We start from the raw sequence: 22002 nt of genomic DNA on the forward strand, positions 1-22002 counted from the left end.
ATGTTTGAAGCATGATATGTGGGAAAAGGTTGAAAAGTTCCAGGGGGCCGAATACTTTCGCAAGGCACTGTATGTGTATATATGGATGGAAATAACAACTTCCAACTGCGTAGTGCCTCAGCAAGATGTACTTACAAAAAAAGCGGAGGTTCTTAGCACATAAGTTGGCCAATTCATGCGTGCCTGTCACCCACGACAGCGTGACACTTCTGTGACGGGTCCTATCATAACCATTCCTTATCCTACTGTACATGCCACTTTCGGGCTAAAAAGCCTACAATAATGGACAAACATGTCGCTCTTGGGCTGCAAGCTTACAGTTTGAATGGGCAAGTAGAATTGGTTGAGAACACCTGCAGGTCAATGGGTAGAGTGCAGTGTCAGAGCAGAGGGAGTCACGCCCTCCAAATCGGCTATACAAAAAAAAAAAAAAAAAAGTCCAAATTATACTAACAATAATTCCATAATAAATTATTCCAAATTATTATGCAAATAATATTTCCTCATATTTTCTCTAAATTACCTATCTGAATTGCAGTCATTGTTATTTTCCAGTCATCTACTATTCTAGTATAATTGCAATGTTTTGGAACAAACTGCCTATGAAAACAGTATCTTTTAAAAAAAAATAAACACTCAAAATGCATGTTCCAAATTATTATGCACCACAATTTGTTGCTTCTCAGCAGCCGACACATCCTTTTTCTTTCCCATTTTGGCAAAAAATGTAGGCTGCTTAATAATGTGGAACAGCCTTATTAAGTAGTCTTGCCTTTATTTGGACACACCTGCCAAACTAATTTGCACAGGTATCTGCGATTGCTTTCAGTGATATAAAGAGCCCTGACACACATCACCATCAATGAGTTTAAATGACAAACAAAAAAATTCTAACCTTATCACTCCTAAAATCTTTGTGCATAATAATTTGGAACACAGTGTGTATATGTATGTATATATATATATATATATATATATATATATATATATATATATATATATATATATATATATATATATATATATATATAAAATCTACTAAATAATTGTCTAAGGGTCACTTCCGTCTTTCTGTCTGTCTGTCTCGGAAATCCCAAGTCGCTGATTGGTCGCGACAAAACGGCCACGACCAATCAGCGACGGGCACAGTCCGGCGGCGAAATGGCCGCTCCCTACTCCCCTGCCGTCAGTGCCCTCTCCCCTACAGTCAGCGCTGACACAGGGTTAATGGCTGTGTTACACCGTGTTATGCCGCGGTGTAACGCACTCTGTCAATGCTGCTATTAACCCTGTGTGACCAACTTTTTACTATTGATGCTGCCTATGCAGCATCAATAGTAAAAAGATCTAATGTTAAAATAATAAAAAAAAATAAAAAATCATTATATACTCACATTCCGTCGGCCCCCCGGGTCCAACCCAGGCCTTTCCCGCTCCTCGCGACGCTCCGGTGACGGTCCATGTATTGCGGTCTCGCGAGATGATGATGTAGTGGTCTCGGGAGACCGCTACGTCATTAGCTCGCGAGACCGCAATGCACTCTTGGGACCGGAGCGTCGCGAGGAGCATCGGTAAACGCCTGGGTTGGATCCGGGGGGCTGACGGAGGGTGAGTATATAACTATTTTTTATTTTAATTATTTTTTTAACAGTGATATGGTGCCCACATTGCTATATACTACTTGGGCTGTGTTAGATACTGCGTGGGCTGTGTTATATACTACATCTCTGTGCTATATACTATGTGGGCTGTGCTATTTACTATGTGGTTGTGGTATATACTAGGTGGCTGGGCAATATACTACATCGCTGTGCTCTATACTATGTGGCCTCTGTTATATACTGCATGGGCAGTGTTATATACTACATCTCTGTGCTATATACTACGTGGCTGTGCTATATACGTGGCTGTGCTATATACTACGTGTCTGGGCAATATACTACGTGGGCTGTGCAATATACTACGTGGCTGTGCAATATACTATTTGTGCTATTTACTACGTGGGCTGTGCTATATACTATGTGGCTGGGCAATATACTACGTGGCTGTGCTATATACTACATGGCCTGTGTTATATACTACGTGGCCTGTGTTATACGCTGCTTGGCTGTGCTATATTTCTCTGCTGTATCTGTGCATCATGAATCGTGGTATGTGTTAAAGAGGGGGGCCCACTGAGACTCTTTCGCCTGGTGCCCTCAAAAACCTGGAGCCGACCCTGGCTTCACTGATTGGTCACGCCCGGCCACGAACAATCAGCCACAGGCGCAGTCCGCCCGCGAATTGGTGCGGAATTTGAACCACGCTTCGCTAATTGGTCGCGGCCGGACGAATCCTGTGTATAAATTGCATTATTCTGAAAACTTCATAAATAAACTACATACATTTTTTTTTTTTCCTTGGGAGTTGGGAGGCCCTATCACAGCTATTGCTGTCAGACCTGTTTCTATATACACCACAGTATATAGCAGTGTTCCCCAACACCGGTCCTCAAGAGCCACCAACAGGTCATGTTTTCAGGATTTCCTTAGAATTGCATAGGTGATGGAAAGCTTGCCCATGCAGGTGATGCAATTATCACCTGTGCAATACTAAGGAAATCCTGAAAACATGACCTGTTGGTGGCTTTTGAGGACCGGAGTTGGGGAACACTGGTATATAGCATAATAGGGTATAATAAATCGTTTTGGACGTGACTTAACTAACGTTGTGCAGTGACTCTGTTTTCCCTATCGTGACAGATATTTCTTGTTGCTATAGCTGATATTTTTTTCACTTTAAACCTTTTTTAACCCCTTCCCGACCTGTGACACAGCGTATGCGTCATGAAAGTCGGTGCCAATCCGACCTGTGACGCGTATGCTGTGTCACAGAATGATCGCGTTCCTGCACGCCGGGTAAAAGGGTTAACTCCAATTTCACCCTACCTACAGGAACAGGGGGAGTGGTACTTCAGCCCAGGGGGGGGTGGCTTCGCCCCCCCCCGCGTCTACGATCGCTCTGATTGGCTGTTTCACTTTACACAGCCAATCAGAGCAATCTGTAATATTTCACCTATGAAAATTGGTGAAATATTACAATCCAGCCATGGCCGATGCTGCAATAGCATCGGCCATGGCTGGAGACCCCGATCTGGCCCCCCCCACCGACTGATGGCGGCGATCTGCAGCCGCCGTCAGTGTTCTCTACCCCTCCATCCTGTCCTAAGCGTCTTCCTCTGGCCCCCCCCCCGCTGTCCGATTGCAGCCCCCCATACTTACCTACTCACGGTGTCCCTCCCGGTGTCCTCGGTCTTCTCGCATGGGCACCACCTTCTTGGAAAATGGCATGCGCAGTGCGGTCGGCAGATTCGTTCCCTGTACATTTTGATCGCTGTGATAGGTTCTATCACAGCGATCAAAATAAAAAAATAGTAAATAAACCCCCCCCTTTATCACCCCCATAGGTAGAAACAATAATAAAATACAGAAAATATATTTATTTTTGTTTGTCCGTTAGGATTAGGGTCAGGGGTAGGGTTAGGGTTAGGGGTAGGGTTGCACTTAGGGTTAGGGTTGCACTTAGGGTTAGGGTTGCACTTAGGGTTAGGGTTGCACTTAGGGTTAAGGTTGCACTTAGGGTTAAGGTTGCACTTAGGGCCAGGGTTGCACTTAGGGCCAGGGTTGCACTTAGGGTTAGGGTTGCACTTAGGGTTGGGGTTAGGGTTGCACTTAGGGCTAGGGTTGCACTTAGGGCCAGGGTTGCACTTAGGGCTAGGGTTGCACTTAGGGTTAGGGTTGCACTTAGGGTTGCGGTTAGGGTTGCACTTAGGGATAGGGTTGCACTTAGGGATAGGGTTGCACTTAGGGTTAGGGTTAGGGTTAGAATTAGGGTTAGGGTTAGAATTAGGGTTAGGGTTACAATTAGGGTTAGGGTTAGAATTAGGGCTAGGGTTGGAATTAGGGTTAGAATTAAGCTATGTGCACACGGTGCGGATTTGGCTGCGGATCCGCAGCGGATTGGTCGCTACGGATTCGTAGCAGTTTTCCATCACTTTTACAGTACCACGTAAACCTATGGAAAACCAAATCCGCTGTGCCCGTGGTGCGGAAAATACAGCGCGGAAACGCTGCGTTGTATTTTCCGCAGCATGTCAATTCTTTGTGCGGATTCCGCAGCGTTTTACACCTGCTCCATAATAGGAATCCGCAGGTGAAATCCACACAAAAAACACTGGAAATCCGCCGTAAATCCGCAGGTAAAGCGCAGTGCGTTTTACCTGCAGATGTTTCAAAAACGTTGCGGAAAAATCCACACACAAATCCACAATGTGGGCACATAGCCTTAGGGTTGGAATTAGAGTTAGGATTGGAATTAGGGTTAAGACTAGGGTTAGGGGTGTGTTGGGGTTAGGGTTGTGGTTAGGGTTGGGATTAGGGATAGGGGTGTGTTGGGGTTAGTGTTGGAGTTAGAATTGAGGGATTTCCGCCTGTTTAGGCACATCAGGGGGTCTCCAAACGTGACATGGCGCCAACATTGATTCCAGCCAATCTTGTGTTGAAAAAGTCAAATGGTGCTCTCTCCCTTCTGAGCCCCGACGTGTGCCCAAACAGTGGTTTACCCCCACATACGGGGTACCAGTGTACTCAGGAGAAACTGGACAACAACTTTTGGGGTCCAATTTCTCCTGTAACCCTTGGGAAAATAAAAAATTGTGGGCTAAAAAATTATTTTTGAGGAAAGAAAAATGATTTTTTATTTTCACGGCTCTGTGTTATAAACTTCTGTGAAGCACTTGGGGGTTCAAAGTGCTCACCACACATTTAGATAAGTTCCTTTTGGGGTCTAGTTTCCAAAATGGGGTCACTTGTGGGGGGTTTCTACTGTTTAGGCACATTAGCGGCTCTGCAAACGCAACATGACACCCGCAGAGCATTCCATCTAAGTCTGCATTTCAAAACGTCACTACTTCACTTCCGAGCCCCGGCATGTGCCCAAACAGTGGTTTACCCCCACATATGGGGTATCGGCGTACTCAGGAGAAACTGGACAACAACTCTTGGGGTCAAATTTCTCCTGTTGCCCTTGGGAAAATTAAAAAATTCTGGGCTAAAAAATTATTTTTGAGGAAAGAAAACGTATTTATTATTTTCATGGCTCTGCGTTATAAACTTCTGTGAAGCACTTGGGGGTTCAAAGTGCTCACCACACATCTAGATAAGTTCCTTTGGGGGTCTAGTTTCCAAAATGGGGTCACTTGTGGGGAGTTTCTACTGTTTAGGCACATCAGGGGCTCTGCAAACGCAACGTGACGCCCGCAGAGCATTCCATCAAAGTCTGCATTTCAAAACGTCACTACTTCCCTTCCGAACCCCGACGTGTGCCCAAACAGTGGTTTACCCCCACATATGGGGTATCAGTGTACTCAGGAGAAACTGGAAAACAACTTTTTGGGTCAAATTTCTCCTGTTAGCCTTGGAAAAATAAAAAATTGCGGGCTAAAAAATCATATTTGAGAAAAGAAACATTATTTTTTATTTTCATGGCTCTGCGTTATAAACTTCTGTGAAGCACCTGGGGGTTTAAAGTGCTCACTATGCATCTAGATAAGTTCCTTGGGGGGGGGGCTAGTTTCCAAAATGGGGTTACTTGTGGGGGAGCTCCAATGTTTAGGCACACAGGGGCTCTCCAAACGCGACATGGTGTCCGCTAACGATGGAGATAATTTTTCATTCAAAAAGTCAAATGGCGTTCCTTCCCTTCCGATCCCTGCCGTGCCCCCAAACAGTGGTTTACCCCCACATATGAGGTATCAGCATACTCAGGACAAATTGGACAACAACTTTCGTGGTCCAGTTTCTCCTTTTACCCTTGGGAAAATAAAAAAATTGTTGCTAAAAGATCATTTTTGTGACTAAAAAGTTAAATGTTCATTTTTTCCTTCCATGTTGCTTCTGCTGCTGTGAAGCACCTGAAGGATTAATAAACTTCTTGAATGTGGTTTTGAGCACCTTGAGGGGTGCAGTTTTTAGAATGGTGTCACTTTTGGGTATTTTCAGCCATATAGAACCCTCAAGCTGACTTCAAATGTGAGGTGGTCCCTAAAAAAAATGGTTTTGTAAATGTTGTTGTAAAAATGAGAAATCACTGGTCAAATTTTAACCCTTATAACTTCCTAGCAAAAAAAAAAATGTTGTTTCCAAAATTGTGCTGATGTAAAGTAGACATGTGGGAAATGTTATTTATGTACTATTTTGTGTTACATAACTCTCTGGTTTAACAGAATAAAAATTCAAAATGTGAAAATTGCAAAATTTTCAAAATTTTCGCCAAATTTCTGTTTTTTTCACAAATAAAAGCAGAAATTATCGACCTAAATTTACCACTAACATGAAGCCCAATATGTCACGAAAAAACAATCTCAGAACCGCTAGGATCCGTTAAAGCGTTCCTGAGTTATTACCTCATAAAGGGACACTGGTCAGAATTGCAAAAAACGGCCAGGTCATTAAGGTCAAAATAAAGGACCAAAAAAGAAATTGGAGTATATGTCCAGAAGATTAATATTCCAAATTTTATTGAATAAATAACACAAATAACAAGACAAACATTTAGGCAGCACATAAATATATATAAATAAATTCAGTTAAGGTGGGTAGCACAGACCAGAAAGCCGGTGCTGTCCATTACCAACGCCATATAAATATAACAAGTCATATGCATAATGCGAAGTTTTGTACCAAGGCACAGGGAACATATGTTGGGTCGTGTATAAACACCCGTGCAGCCCTGTACACAGGCTAGCACTCAAGTGACCAATAGTCAAAAACCCGACCCCATGCACTTACCACAAGAATGGCGTCAGACTTGGACAGCACCGTTGTCCCAACGCGCGTTTCGCGTCGGCTTCGTCAGGGGGCCTTCGTCACCGCCCCCTGACGAAGCCGACGCGAAACGCGCGTTGGGGCAACGGTGCTGTCCAAGTCTGACGCCATTCTTGTGGTAAGTGCATGGGGTCGGGTTTTTGACTATTGGTCACTTGAGTGCTAGCCTGTGTACAGGGCTGCACGGGTGTTTATACACGACCCAACATATGTTCCCTGTGCCTTGGTACAAAACTTCGCATTATGCATATGACTTGTTATATTTATATGGCGTTGGTAATGGACAGCACCGGCTTTCTGGTCTGTGCTACCCACCTTAACTGAATTTATTTATATATATTTATGTGCTGCCTAAATGTTTGTCTTGTTATTTGTGTTATTTATTCAATAAAATTTGGAATATTAATCTTCTGGACATATACTCCAATTTCTTTTTTGGTCCTTAATATTGTAGGAGTGTCCTTTTTGTAATTATTAGTGGTCCTCCCTATTTATATGCTCCCCCACTGGGGGTGTGAGCAATGTGGGTGAACCGTAAACAGTTAATTTTCTTCTTGGGTCTGTTCTATTACATTAAGGTCAAAATAGCCTGGGTCATGAAGGGGTTAACCTGTTAACGACCGCCAATATGACTTTAAACGGCGCAGTTAAGGGTACTTATTCCTCAGCGCTGCTTTTTAACGGCGCCTAGAAATAAGTGTACAGTACCCACCAGCATCGGAAAATCTCTGGAGTCTCGGCTTCCTGGAAGAAAATGGCGGGTGCATGCGCAGTGCTCCCGCCAAGATCTGCTGGCCGGTAACCGGCAACAAAAGGAGATTTTTACTATTATTTTATTTTAATCACTGTGATAGACCCTATCACAGTGATCAAAATTAAAAAAATAGTAAATTAACCCCCCTTTTTCACCCTCTTAGTTACATAAAAATGATGCAATTAAAAAATAGCAGTTTTTTTCAATTCTTTGCATTTTGGGTTAGGTATCGGGTTGGGTTAAGATTGGGGTTATGCTTGTGTTAGGGTTACGGTTGCGTTGCTGTTAAGGTTGCATTGGGGTTAGGGTTGTCATTAAGGTTGGGTTGGGATTAAGGTTGTGTTGGAGTTAGGGCTGTATTGGGGTTAGGGTTGTGTTGTGGTTAGGGTTGTGGTTAGGGTTGAGGTTAAGGTTGTGGTTAGGGTTGTGGTTAAGGTTAGGGTTGGGTTATGGTTGTGGTTAGGGTTCGGATTGGGGTTTTGGTTGTGTTGTGGTTGGGGTTGTGGAGTTAGAATTGGGAGATTTCCACTGTTTAGGCACAGCCGAGGTGTCTGTAAACGCGACATGGTGCCGCCATCGATTCCAGACAATTTTGCTTTCGAAAAGTCAAACGGTGCTCCTTCCCTTCCTTCTGAGCCCTGCCATGTGCCCAAACAGTGGATTTCCCCCACATATGGGGTATTGGTGTACTCAGGAGAAATTGCACAACAAATTGAGAGAGTGAGTCGCCTCCAAACTGCTCTAGCGGAGGCAGGGGCGTATTTAGAGTTTCTGCTGCCCTAGGCACTTTTAGTGCTGCCTTCCCCTTTGGTGAGTATGACACTATCGGCAGTGACTTTGGCAAGAATCGCTGATGTGAAAGTAGCCTTTTGCAGCAGATCGGGCAGTTTTTCTGCATCTGCCGTGTAACGGATCACTTACGGCAACACTGGGTTCGGCCTTATTCATTCCCCATGGGAGTTGTGGCACTTGCCATGATCTGGCAAATGCGGTACCATACCTCCCAACTTTTGAAGAAGGTAAAGAGGTATAAAGTTTGCGGTACGCGTGCGGCAAATTTTGGGCCACGCCTCTGACCACACCCAATTTCACAACTAGTCACACTCATATCCACGTCCAAACCACACCCATTTAGCCTGCTGATCACACTGTTTCATATACAATAATTATAAACAAAAATAAATATGGCCACACATGATGCTCCATACTGTATAATGGCCACACATGATGCTCCATACTGTATAATTACCCCACATGATGCTCCATACTGTATAATGGCCACACATGATGCTCCATACTGTATAATTACCCTACATGATGCTCCATACTGTATAATGGCCACACATGATGCTCCATACTGTATAATGGCCACACATGATGCTCCATACTGTATAATGGCCACACATGATGCTCCATACTGTATAATGACCCCACATGATGCTCAATACTGTATAATGGCCACACATGATGCTCCATAGTGTATAATGGCCACACATGATGCTCCATACTGTATAATGCCCCCCTCCCATTTTGTATGCATGGCTCATATCCCCCCCTCCTGTATGCATGGCTCATCTCTCTCCCATCCCATATGCATGGCTCATATTCTTCCCCTCCTCCTGTATGCATGGCTCATATCCCCCCCTCCTGTATGCATGGCTCATATTCCACCTCCCCTCCTGTATGCATGGCTCATAATCCCCCCCTCCTGTATGTATGGCTCATAATTCCCCCCCCCACCTCCTGTATGCATGGCTCATATTCCATCACCCCCCTCCTGTATGCAGGGCTCATATTCCCCCCTGTATGTATGGCTCATAATCCCCCCCGTATGCATGGCTCATAATTCCCCCCCACCTCTTGTATGCATGGCTCATATTCCACCCCCCTCCTGTATGCATGGTTCATATTCCCCCTTGTATGCATGGCTCATAATTCCCCCCCACCTCTTGTATGCATGGCTCATATTCCAACCCCCCCTCCTGTATGCATGGCTCATAATCCCCCCCCCTGTATGCATGGCTCATAATTCCCCCCCACCTCTTGTTTGCATGGCTCATATTCCACCCCCCCCTCCTGTATGCATGGCTCATATTACCCCCTGTATGCATGGCTCATAATCCCCCCCACCCCTGTATGCATGGCTCATAATCCCCCACTGTATGCATGGCTCATAATTCCCCCCACCTCTTGTATGCATGGCTCATATTCCACCCCCCTCCTGTATGCATGGCTCATATCCCCCCCCTGTATGCATGGCTCATCTCTCCACCCCCCCAGCTCCCGCTCCCATCTTGCATGGCGCGGCTTACCGTCCTCCTTCATTCCCCCCGTCCCCTATCCCCCCGTCCCTCATACTCACCTTTCCCACACCGCGCGGCCGCGCCGACACCCCTCTGGCTCTGTCCCGACTCCCGGCGCAGCACCTTCTTCCTGTCTGAGCGGTCACGTGGTACCGCTCATTAAGGTCATGAATATGCCCATATTCATGACCTTAATGAGCGGTACCACGTGACCGCTCATTCAGGACGAGCTGCAGATGCTGAGACCAGGCATCGCTGGAGCAGGGTGAGTATCGTCTTCAAGGAGGGTGGGTGGGAGGCAGGCGGGAGGGCGGGCGGCCTTCGGTCGGTCGGGAGGTGACCCAGGACTTAAATTAAAAAAAAAACCTTGCTCAGGTGCCGCCCCCCGTATGGTCCCGCCCTAGGCACGTGCCGCCCCTATGTATCTGTTCTGTGTATTGTTGATTTTTTTATATATATTTATTAAAGATATACGTTTTATGGGATTTGTTGACTGTGTTCTCTGTGGAGTATTAGGATTTCTGCTTTTCAGTTGTCCCTTTATTTAGTCCTAGTATACACACATGGCATATTAATATAGGCATCTTTCTTGGATATAAATAATATGTGTATCCTATGTGTGTGACATGCATGCCGCAATATTACCATTATCATGTGCCCTCAAGTGCCCAGTGGCAAATACGGCCCTGAGCAGAGGATTATCTACAGGAAGAACAAACGGATTAGCCTCTGAAATTCAGGATGCCAGATCCTTCTCTGCCCTGACATCATCTGTCAGGAGTTCCCCAAATACATTATATAGTCACCCAACCCCCCCCCACCACCACCACCAAAATCAGTGCTATCATGTAACTTTAGTCTAATGTGTTTTGGGACATTAAAAGGTAACTTATCGGATGCTGCATTTGGCCTGGCCACATAGACCTTCGTACATTGCAGCCCAGACACCATTATTAGGCATGTAAGTATTGTAGTAACTTGGCCGCCCCATACTATCGAGTACTTGGGGGAGAAGAAGCATTCAGCCAGACTCAGTCACACTTTCTTAGATGCCATGTTTGATTTTTACATTAGCAAGTGGTTAAACTGCCAGGATTTTTGTTGCAGCCGCATCTGTGCTGTCCCTGCGGGGTACATCTATGTTCTGGGGCCCAAAAGAGCTAATTTTTTTTTTCAAACAAATGTTTAACATGCTAAAAAATTACAAAATGTGTCTTCTGCTTTTTTATGTTTTTTTCTTTACACAAATTGTTGGTGGCAATCTTCTTTTGAAACATTTTAATATCTGCTTTGTTTCTGGTGTTTTTCTTGTAATATAGAAAAGCCTTAAGGTACCGTCACACTTAGCGACACTGCAGCGATGCAGACAACGATGCCGATCGCTGCAGCGTCGCTGCTTGGTCGCTGGAGAGCTGTCAAACAGACCGCTCTCCAGCGACCAACGATGCCGAGGTCCCCGGGTAACCAGGGTAAACATCGGGTTGCTAAGCGCAGGGCCGTGCTTAGTAACCCGATGTTTACCCTGGTTACCAGTGTAAAATGTAAAAAAAAAAAACAGTACATACTCACCTTCGCGTCCCCCGGCGTCCGCTTCCCACACTGACTGAGCGCCGGCCCTAACAGCAGAGCGGTGACGTCACCGCTGTGCTGTGCTTTCACTTTACGGCCGGCGCTCAGTCAGTGTGGGAAGCGGATGCCGGGGGACGCGAAGGTGAGTATGTACTGTTTGTTTTTTTACATTTTACACTGGTAACCAGGGTAAACATCGGGTTACTAAGCGCGGCCCTGCGCTCAGAAACCCGATGTTTACCCTGGTTACCAGTGTAAAACATCGCTGGCATCGTTGCTTTTGGTGTCAAACACGACGATACACGCCGGTCTGACGACCAAATAAAGTTCTGAACTTTCTTCAATGACCAGCGATATCACAGCAGGATCCTGATCGCTGCTGCCTGTCAAACACAACGATATCGCTAGCCAGGACGCTGCAACGTCACGGATCGCTAGCGATATCGTTTAGTGTGAAGGTACCTTAAGGCCAGAAATAAATCCCATAATTCACTGTACATGGAGACTTTGGGATCAGATAATTTGTGTCTGCAGTGTTTGCTCAAAAAAATAAGCTTTTATAAAAGCCTCAAACTTCTGTGTGTGGATCAGACCTGAGATCTAACGTGATAGAAGATTACAGTGCGGGAAAGACGGGAAACCTTCATATAGACGGCCGGTGGTGATGGAGTCAGTGATGGACTCTGGACAAATATGTTTCTAGAGCCGTAGTAGAAGATGAAGATGTCATCCTCATCATGAAGTAGTTATTTCTCCTGTCACGTGTAATGAATATCTCCTGCAGTATTGCTAATGCCGATTCCAGTGTCGGTAAATGAGACGAGAATTAGCGTTATGGAAGATGAGTCTATGAGAAACGTATTCAGCTGCCGACTCCGAGGAAGAAACTGCTTGTTGTCTGTGGCCTAAATATAAAGGTTTTATTAGTAGATGTAAAGAAGAAAACTAAATACTATAAAATAATAAATCTCCTCATATGTTCCCCTTATTATCTCCAGTAATTGTATTATTACACAAGATTTTTATCATGTTACATCAGCTCATCTTCTTCTCCTTCAGGTCTCTACAATATCAAATCCTATCAGTGAAGATCTTCTACAAAAGAGAATTTTCCTGATTTACCCATCAAAGATTGATATGGACAGAGACAAGATGGTGGAGAGGATATTACACCTCACCCTAGAGATCCTCTTCCGGCTTACTGGAGAGGTGAGAATTTCTAATGACGTCACATTACATCATTCTTATCTGTGGAAATAACAGATGGACAGAACTGTAGAGGTGAGGACTCTGGAAATGTCTGTATTGAGATTTATTTAAGTGTCTCTCCATTACCAGGATTACACAATAGTGAAGAAGACCTCTAGTGAGCGCTGTCAGGACCCTGTGCCTGAGGGATGTGGAAGACTCCTGAGTCCAATCACGGAGCCTCCACCTCACCCCCTGATACATGAGAACATCAATGACCAGAAGATCCTAGAACTCACCTACAAGATGATTGAGCTGCTGACTGGAGAGGTGACACTGCTTGGGAATGCTGGGACATTATACAGTATTGCTGTTAACGTATCGGGGAGATGACGGTATCATTGTATGTGTCAGGTTTCTATAAGGTGTCAGGATGTCGCCGTCTATTTCTCCATGGAGGAGTGGGAGTATTTAGAAGGACACAAAGATCTGTACAAGGACGTCATGATGGAGGTTCCTCAGCCCCTCACATCACCAGGTAATAGACAGGACTAAATACACACGGACTATAATTATCTGTATGTAAAGAATGAATTCAGTACCTGTATTTGTTTCCTCCAGATGTATCCAGTAAGAGGACAACACCAGAGAGATGTCCCCTTCCTCTTCTTCCACCAGACTGTAAACAAGAAGATCCCAATGTCCCTCAGAATCATCAGGTAGATGGAGTGAAGGTGTCATGAGATCTCCACTATGATGTGTAGACGGGTGTGAAGGTCTTGTGCTCAGTCTTGTTTTATACTTGTGTAATGAGAACGGTGGAGATGGCAGGATTAGAGCTGATCATAGATGTGACTTCTCCATCTGTCTTTACAATATTTGTTTCAGAGTGAAGATCTGACTCGTATTAATGCTACAGAGACATATGTGAGGGGTGATGAGTGGTGTAAAGAGGAGATTCCTACATATGACTACCCAGGTGAGTGCTAACCACTAAATACAGAGAAGTCACAGATTCTTCGCAGTCATCGGCTGTGGTTGCTTTATTGGTGGTGTAGTCATGATCACCATCTTGCCTCCTGACCACAACATCCTTCTCCACCCAAAACTGTTCAAATGACTTTGGGCATTGAAAGCCCTTTTCTATACAACTTATCATTTGGAGGATCCACCACCCCCTGGGATTAGGATAATTTTTCCCTTTCCTGCCCAGATCTGTAAACTGCAAAGCCAAATGACAGCGTACGTAGAATGTGCTGGCAAGTTAGAAACTCACTTGAAGAAAACGATTATGACTGTTGAGTTTGTTCAATTCAGTTGGTGTTATTATCTATAGTCACAACTTTTGACTACAGTAGTTAGTGCCCAAAATAATCTGTTTTAACCACTTCATGCAGCCAGTTGTTGTTTGTTCCTATTCAGGCCCCATATTTCAAATCTGACGTGTGTCACTTTGTGGTGATATCTTTGGAATTCTTCACAAAAGATTATAGGAAACAAATAGACCATAAAAATTATTTTCCAAATTCTCTTGAATCTGACAATACCCTATATACGGTTGTACACTACTGTCTGGCACATGACATGTTAAGAAGGGAAGGTGCGACATTTATGTATTTGAATGTAGATCTTGCTGGAATACTTTGCAGACACAATGTATTGGGGCACTGTTTGTGGTCATCTGGCAGCTCAAAAAATGGCCACCACAAACATGTTTGGCACTATCTATTCCGTTTTCCAGATCCCATGGATTGTCTTGCTCTTCATCCTTTAACCCTCTACATGGGTCTGGATTTACACAGAGACCCCTAGGCTTGGGCCACAGTGTTTCATGTAGCCGGGTCAATACCAGGAGGACAGAGAAAATGCAAAATGCAAATATACCATTTTATTACCCACCACATAGTGCCCTGATTGTGCTCCAGGAGATATACACCTTAACCCCTTCATGACCTTGGGATTTTTCGTTTTTCCGTGTTCGTTTTTCACTCCCCTCCTTCCCAGAGCCATACCTTTTTTATTTTTCCGTCAATTTGGCCTTGTGAGGGCTCATTTTTTGCCAGACGAGTTGTACTTTTGAACGACATCATTGGTTTTAGCATGTCGTGTACTATAAAACGGGAAAAAAATTCCAAGTGCAGTGAAATTGCAAAAAAAGTGCAGTCCCACACTTGTTTTTTGTTTGGCTTTTTTGCTAGGTTCACTAAATGCTAAAACTGACCTGCCATTATGATTCTCCAGGCCATTACGAGTTCATAGACACCTAACATGAATAGGTTATTTTTTATCTAAGTGGTGAAAAAAAATTCCAAACTTTGCTTAAAAAAAAAATTGCGCCATTTTCCGATACCTGTAGCGTCTCCATTTTTCATCATCTGGGATCGGTTGAGGGCTTATTTTTTGCGTGCCGAGCTGGCGTTTTTAATTATAGCATTTTAGTGCAGATACTTTCTTTTGATCGCCCGTTATTGCATTTTAATGCAATGTCGCGGCGACCAAAAAAACGTAATTCTGGCGTTTCGAATTTTTTTCTCGCTACGCTGTTTAGCGATCAGGTTAATGCTTTTTTTTATTGATAGATCGGGCGATTCTGAACGCGGCGATACCAAATATGTGTAGGTTTGATTTTTTTTTTTATTGATTTATTTTGATTGGGGCGAAAGGGGGGTGATTTAAACTTTTATATTTTTATTATTTTTTTCACATTTTTTAAATCTTTTTTTTACTTTTGCCATGCTTCAATAGCCTCCATGGGAGGCTAGAAGCTGGCACAACACGATCGGCTCTGCTACATAGCAGCGATCTTATGTTCGCTGCTATGTAGCAGAAAATCAGGTGTGCTGTGAGCACCGACCACAGGGTGGCGCTCACAGCTGCCGGGGATCAGTAACCATAGAGGTCTCAAGGACCTCTATGGTTACAATGCTGAAGCATCGCTGACCCCCGATCATGTGACGGGGGTCGGCGATGCCGTCATTTCCGGCCGACCGGCCGGATGCGGTAGTTAAGTGCTGCTGTCTGCGTTTGACAGCGGCATTTAACTAGTTAATAGGCGCAGGCAGATCGCGATTCTGCCCGCGCCTATTGCGGGCACATGTCAGCTGTTCAAAACAGCTGACATGTCCCGGCTTTGATGCGGGCTCACCGCCGGAGCCCGCATCAAAGAGGGGCTTCTGACCTCGGACGTACTATCCCGTCCGATGTCAGAAAGGGGTTAAATTAAGTGGGTTCTTCTCACTATAGTAATGGCAAATATATGGATGCCAAATTTGGTTTGGGCACACTGCAAGGCACAGAAGCGAGAAGGAGATTTTACTTTTCGGAGAGCGGATATTGCTGGGTTGGTTTATGGAAGCTATGTTGCTTTTCAGGAGCCTTTTAGCCACTAATAATGTGGAAAACACTGTTTTCCTCTTCTCCCATGACGGCATCACCTGAGAGAGGGTATCTGCCCATAAAGTGCAGGAAATCTACTGAATAAAAGGTTGGTAACTCTCCTCCTTGTCAGTTGGTTTCCTGGCCTTGGTGTAACCGTCCTTTGAGTTATGCGCTAAAGGCTTACTCTGGTCCGGAGGGTGTCCAGGGACAGGATGTCTTCCGGACGGGGGATACATCCACTGGCCAGTAGGTCGGTGCAGCGTCGTGCAGGCAGAGACCTCTTGGCAAAAGTACCCTGGTCTGTGCATTCCGGTGCTGGAGGAGCACCTTGTGCTGAGTGTGCCAGGACATGCTTCAGGCGCTGCAGGGTGTGTGCTGTAAGTTGCAGCACACCCCAGTGATGAGCACACTGGAAAATATGGATGCCAGCGTCTGCGCAGGACGTGTGATGTAATATCCTGATGACGCAGGGCGCTGGACTTGATGCGGCCATCTGGGTCTGAGCATGTGCAGGGCTGGCTGAGACTCCCTGCTCACAGTGCACTGGATTTAAATTATGTATGACCCCGAAACTGGGGAGGTACCAGCGGAGGTGTGGCAGTACCTTCCCTAGATATAATGGGATGGTCACAAGAAAATGGCGCGTTGCAGCAACCTCAAGCATGGATGTGCTTCAGGAGCCACAGCAGCAGGCACCGCATCAACAGACACTGCCACCACAGCAACAGCAGTGTCATCGGGAATACAAGCAGTTGCAGTTGGGCAAGTGGCAGCAAGACCGCCTGGAGGGACAGGACGAGTCATGAGTCCACCACCTCAAGAGGAGAATGTTTATGTGAACCAATCCTACCTTCATCTCCGGTACCCTAGACTGAACATCAGAATGGTGAGTGATCTTTGTGAAAGTTCACCATGTTAAATAGGTCCCTTTTCTCTATGTATTTTTTTTACTAGAGAAGGGCCCATGAAGTGTAGCGCCAAGCAGAAGAACAAAGAATGTGCACTGTGCGGAGACAACTTATCCAACACATATATAAAAAAAACTATGCCTCAACTGTATTCAGAAGACCATCTCTGAAGAAACCCCCAGTTTTTCTATGATTTAAAATTCAGAATAAAATCAGAGATCCAGGATTCATTAAAACATCTGATAAAGCAGAGAAAAAGAGACCAAAGCTGCAGGCATCTGATTCAGATGGGTCAGTAATATTTCAAGATAGGGACAAACCAGACTCTTCTTCTGGCTCATCTTCCTCTTCCACCTCTGACAGTGACATAGGGAGCAGGCCGTTCTTTCCAGAGGAAGACGCTGACAAATTGGTAAGGGCCATTAGGACAACCTTGGGCATCGCAGATTCTAAAACCCCTAGAACAGTTCGGGGGGGGGGGGGGTTAGAACAGAAAAGGAGGCACTCATTCCTAAACAATGAAAAAATTAAAATGCTCATTGACAAAGAATGGAAGAGACCTGAGAAAAAAGGGTCCGCTTCGATCTGCGTCAAAAAGGTGGTACCCATTTGACGAGGAAGAAGCAGGTTTATGGGAGAAGACTCCCTAAGATTGATGTATCAGTAGCAAAATCCTCCAAAAAGACCACCTTACCTTTTGAGGATCTGGTAACTGTTAGGGACCTCCTGGGCAATAAGGCTATGTGTGCACGATGTGTATTTGCTTGCAGAAATTCCTGCAAGGTTTCTGCATCTCTTGGCAGAAAAAGGCAGCTGAAAAGCCGCTTGTTTTTTATGCCTTTTTGATGTGTTTTTATTCGTTTTTCATGCGTTTTTGTCAATCCATAGAGCTAAATAAAGATATATTATTATAAAAAAGAAAATTGTGATGACATTTCCTTTTTCAACCTCTTCAGCCAGATACCTTCATTAATATTAAATAAAGACACACACACACACACAGCAACTGTTGGGCTACGTCCTCACGGACAGTAATCGGCAGCGCTTTGGACACAGCATATGTCCGATCCGTCCAAAGCTCTGCTGGCTTTTGAACACAGGTGATTCCACATGAGTTCATTGAACCATGCGGAATCACTGTGACCTATACATTGGACGGGTGATATTTATCTCACGTGATTGAGCGTCTCAGCAAGATAAGCATGCTGCTTTCTGGAAAGAAGTGCCGCATGTCCGTTTCCGCAGGGAAGCCATGGGCGCCAGTGCACGCATAGTGGACATGGCATTTCTTGAAATCCCATCCACTATGCTGTAACATTTGGCCGCTTTGGGTTGGATGCTGTGGATTTACGCAGCGTCCAACCCTCGGCGTTTACTGACTGTGGGAGCATACCCTCAGAAATCTGCTTGATTGCAATATCTGTTTATTTAAAAAAAAAAAATTTTAAAAAATTGCGTGGGCTCCCACATTGAAGTATTCACACAGACTCCTTTAATGAATCTAAATTTATCATACTAAGGCTACTTTCACACTAGCGTCGGTACGGGGCCGTCGCGGTGCGTCGGCCTGACGTACCGACGCATACTGTGCAAGTGCCGCACAACGGGGCAGCGGATGCTGTTTTTCCATCTGCTGCCCCATTGTGCGGGGAGGTGGGGGCGGAGTTCTGGCCGCGCATGCGCGGTCGGAAATGGCGGACCATCGGCACCAAAAAACATTACATGTAACTTTATTGCTGCCGGCGGTCCGCCACAACACGACGCAACCGTCGCACGACGGTTGCGACGTATGTCAATACATCGCAATGCGTCGCTAATGTTAGTCTATGGTGAAAAAACGCATCCTGCAGACGACTTTGCAGGATGCATTTTTTCGCCAAAACGACGCATTGCGACGTATGCAAAAAAACGCTAGTGTGAAAGTAGCCTTACTGAATACCTAGTCTCCCGATGCCCTCGTCTCCTGCAAACAATCAAAAAATAATAAACCAACATGTAATACTATTCTGTCTGACATAGTCCATTTAATACCGAGTGTCCCATGTCGATCTCACGTGTATAACAGTCACATTGGGGGATGTGACCGCTCTACCCGGCCTCCGGCGATACAATGACAGAAGGTAATCGCTCCTACAGTTTATCACTGCGCTGCCATGAGAGTTCACCGGAGTTCATCTTCTCCGGTGCTCTCACTTACGGCACTACCGCTGTATGAGAACTTTCCCATGCATTGGTGCCATAAGTGAGAGCACCAGAACTGATCAGCTGATGAACTCCGGTGAACTCTAATGGCGGCTCAGTGATACACTGACAGGAGGTAATCGTTCCCGCAGTGTATCGCTGGCAGCCAGGTGAGATCGATGTGGAATACGGCGGAAAGGTGAGTGTATGTTGGTTTATTATTTTTGATTGTTTGCCGGAGAGACGGGCGTTGGGCATTAGGTGTTCGTTGTATGTATTGTGTATGTGAATATGTAAATTATGTAAATGTTTTGATTGAAGACAGACTCCGGATGATGAGACTATTCTCCCATCATCGGCTCATGCTGTCTCTGTCATATGTGACAAAAGACGTGGCCGGATGGGAGTAGCAGTCCCATCAGACGACGCCTGGGTACACACGTTGCATGGGTACAGACACACAGACACACACACATATTCTCCTCCCACACATAGAGACAGGCATATATTCTCCGCCCACACACTCCTCCTCCTGACATCATTTCCCTTTTACAAATCGCAGCGTTTTTTGGCAGCAAATCCACAAACCGTTTCACACCTGTGTTTTTGCTGTGGATTTGACTGACTCAATGGAAGTCAATGGGTGCAGAAACACTGCAGAGCCACAAAAAAAATTGACAATCTGACAAAATTAAACGATGCAAATAAGGATGGAAATTTCCGGATCATGTGCACAACACTTCAGGAATGTCATTGATTAACATTGCTTAAGTAATCCATTGCATTTTTGGAGCATTTCCACGTGGAAAAAACGCTGTTGAAACGCAACAAATCCGCATCTTGTGCACATAGCCTAAAGCTGAAAATTATTTAAAACAAACATGGTAATCTTCAGCAGGGGCAGTAAAGCCAGAAATAGCAGCAACCTCTACGGCCAGATCTGTCATGGTCTGGTTACAGCATCTCCATGATGAGATCAGGAATAACACTCTGAGAGAAAAGATGCTGTCAAATCTTCTACTAATGCAAGATACTGCTTGCTTCCTTCCTCGCGGACGCTTCTTTGGACGCAGTCAGGTTAGCGGCCCAATCAGCAAATGTATCAAACGTTGCCCGCCGAGCATTGTGGCTCAAATCTGGCCGGTGGATGTCCAACGTAAGGCAAAGTTTTGCTCAATCCCATGTGAGGGGAAATATCTCTTTGGGCAAGCACTAAATGACATTCTAGATAAGACAGCAAACATGAAGAAGAGGTTTCCCAGCATGTCCTTTCCACAATATAAAAGTTCCTTTCGCAAGAGAAGATACAACAGGAATAAGTCCCTCAGAGAACAGGGGAAAGATAGGAAGTCAAGGAGTGGAGGCTTCATGTTCGAAGGCACTTCCTCTGAGACCAGGAATCCTTTTAAGTGACAGGCTTCCCCAAGTAGGAGGAAAGCTGTCCCACTTCAAACCTGCCTCGGAGAAATTTTATCCAATACCTGTATTCTGAAGATAATCCGGTCATGGCTAAAGATAGAATTCAGGTCTGCTCCCCGGCACATATTCAGGATATCATCTCCCAGAAGTCCTGAGGAACAGATAACCCTGGGGGCAGAAGTACTAAGTTTAGTACAAAAACAAGTGCTGACGGAAGTGCCGATACAGCAGCAGTGGAAATTATTGTATCCTCCTCTATTCCTGATAAATAAACCAGATGGCACTGTGAAGAGCTGAAGTTGTGGGTTTAAATATCACCTAGGCAGGTTAACAATGCAGCTAGCTTTATTTATTCTGTCCATGGTTATACAGCAAATCCAATTTGATGGATAAAATACAATGTCCTCAAGTTCTCAATCTGAGATCGGTAGTTCCATTGCCTTGTGCCAGGCTGTACCCACTGTCTCCCAACTTTTGGTTGGCCCACAGCTCTTGGTATTACAGCCAGTATAGTGTGCAGTCACAGCCTGTGTTCCGCCATACGGTGGATATCATGACCGTAGCTCATGGATACCCCTCCATCCAAAAACAACAACATTTCCTCCTCAGTCCTCAATACCCCAAACCGCCCTCCCAGAATTGAGCCTGGCCCTTAGGAAACATTCCCCTCCCAAAGCTAACACTACATTTATGGGGGTGTCTCACTCAGGCTGAGACCCATCACCTGGGATTCCATCTGAGACCCCCTGTAGTGATGGCTCCCCTGGGTGTACTATCTCCATCCACACAATGAGCCTAGATGCTGGCAAGGTTTGAGACCTTGAGATACAGATGAGATTGATTGCTTTAGGGTACCGTCACACAGTGAAATTTCCATCGCTGCGACGGCACGATTCGTGACGTCGCAGCGATCGTATGATTATCGCTCCAGCATCGTAGACTGCGGTCACACGGTGCAATCACGGCGCTGGAGCGATGCCGAAGTCCCCGAGTAACCAGGGTAAACATCGGGTTACTAAGCGCAGGGCCACGCTTAGTAACCCGATGTTTACCCTGGTTACCAGCGTTAACGTAAAAAAAACAAACAGTACATACTCACATTCCGGTGTCTGTCCTCCGGCGTTCTGCTTCTCTCCACTGTGTAAGCACAGCGGCCGGAAAGCACAGCGGTGACGTCAGACGTCACCGCTGTGCTCGCTTTCTGGCTGGCCAGCGCTCACACAGTGCAGAGAAGCTGAGACGCCGGAGGACAGACACCGGAATGTGAGTATGTACTGTTTGTTTTTTTTACGTTTACGCTTGTAACCACGGTAAACATCGGGTTACTAAGCGCGGCCCTGCGCTTAGTTACCCGATGTTTACCCTGGTTACAAGCGAACACATCGCTGGATCGCTGTCACACACAACGATCCAGCGATGTCAGCGGGAGATCCAGCGAC

The 22002-nt window shown here is 45.4% G+C and overlaps 2 protein-coding genes across 2 annotated transcripts in view; one reads left to right on the plus strand and one right to left on the minus strand.

Moving 5' to 3' along the window:
- The window catches only part of LOC143766334 (uncharacterized), a 617908-nt gene that overhangs the window by 577839 nt on the left and 18067 nt on the right, over nucleotides 1-22002 (plus strand). The window contains exons 2-6 of the mRNA XM_077253929.1: nucleotides 12549-12698; nucleotides 12828-13007; nucleotides 13092-13215; nucleotides 13299-13396; nucleotides 13566-13656. Of these exons, the coding sequence (XP_077110044.1) occupies nucleotides 12549-12698; nucleotides 12828-13007; nucleotides 13092-13215; nucleotides 13299-13396; nucleotides 13566-13656 (643 nt within the window). The remainder of the gene's footprint in view (nucleotides 1-12548; nucleotides 12699-12827; nucleotides 13008-13091; nucleotides 13216-13298; nucleotides 13397-13565; nucleotides 13657-22002) is intronic.
- Nucleotides 1-22002, minus strand: part of LOC143766330 (uncharacterized) — a 1024462-nt gene that overhangs the window by 426814 nt on the left and 575646 nt on the right. The window lies entirely within an intron of this gene.

This window comes from Ranitomeya variabilis, chromosome 4 (assembly GCF_051348905.1).
Source record: "Ranitomeya variabilis isolate aRanVar5 chromosome 4, aRanVar5.hap1, whole genome shotgun sequence".
In the NCBI taxonomy this organism is placed as follows: domain Eukaryota; kingdom Metazoa; phylum Chordata; class Amphibia; order Anura; family Dendrobatidae; genus Ranitomeya; species Ranitomeya variabilis.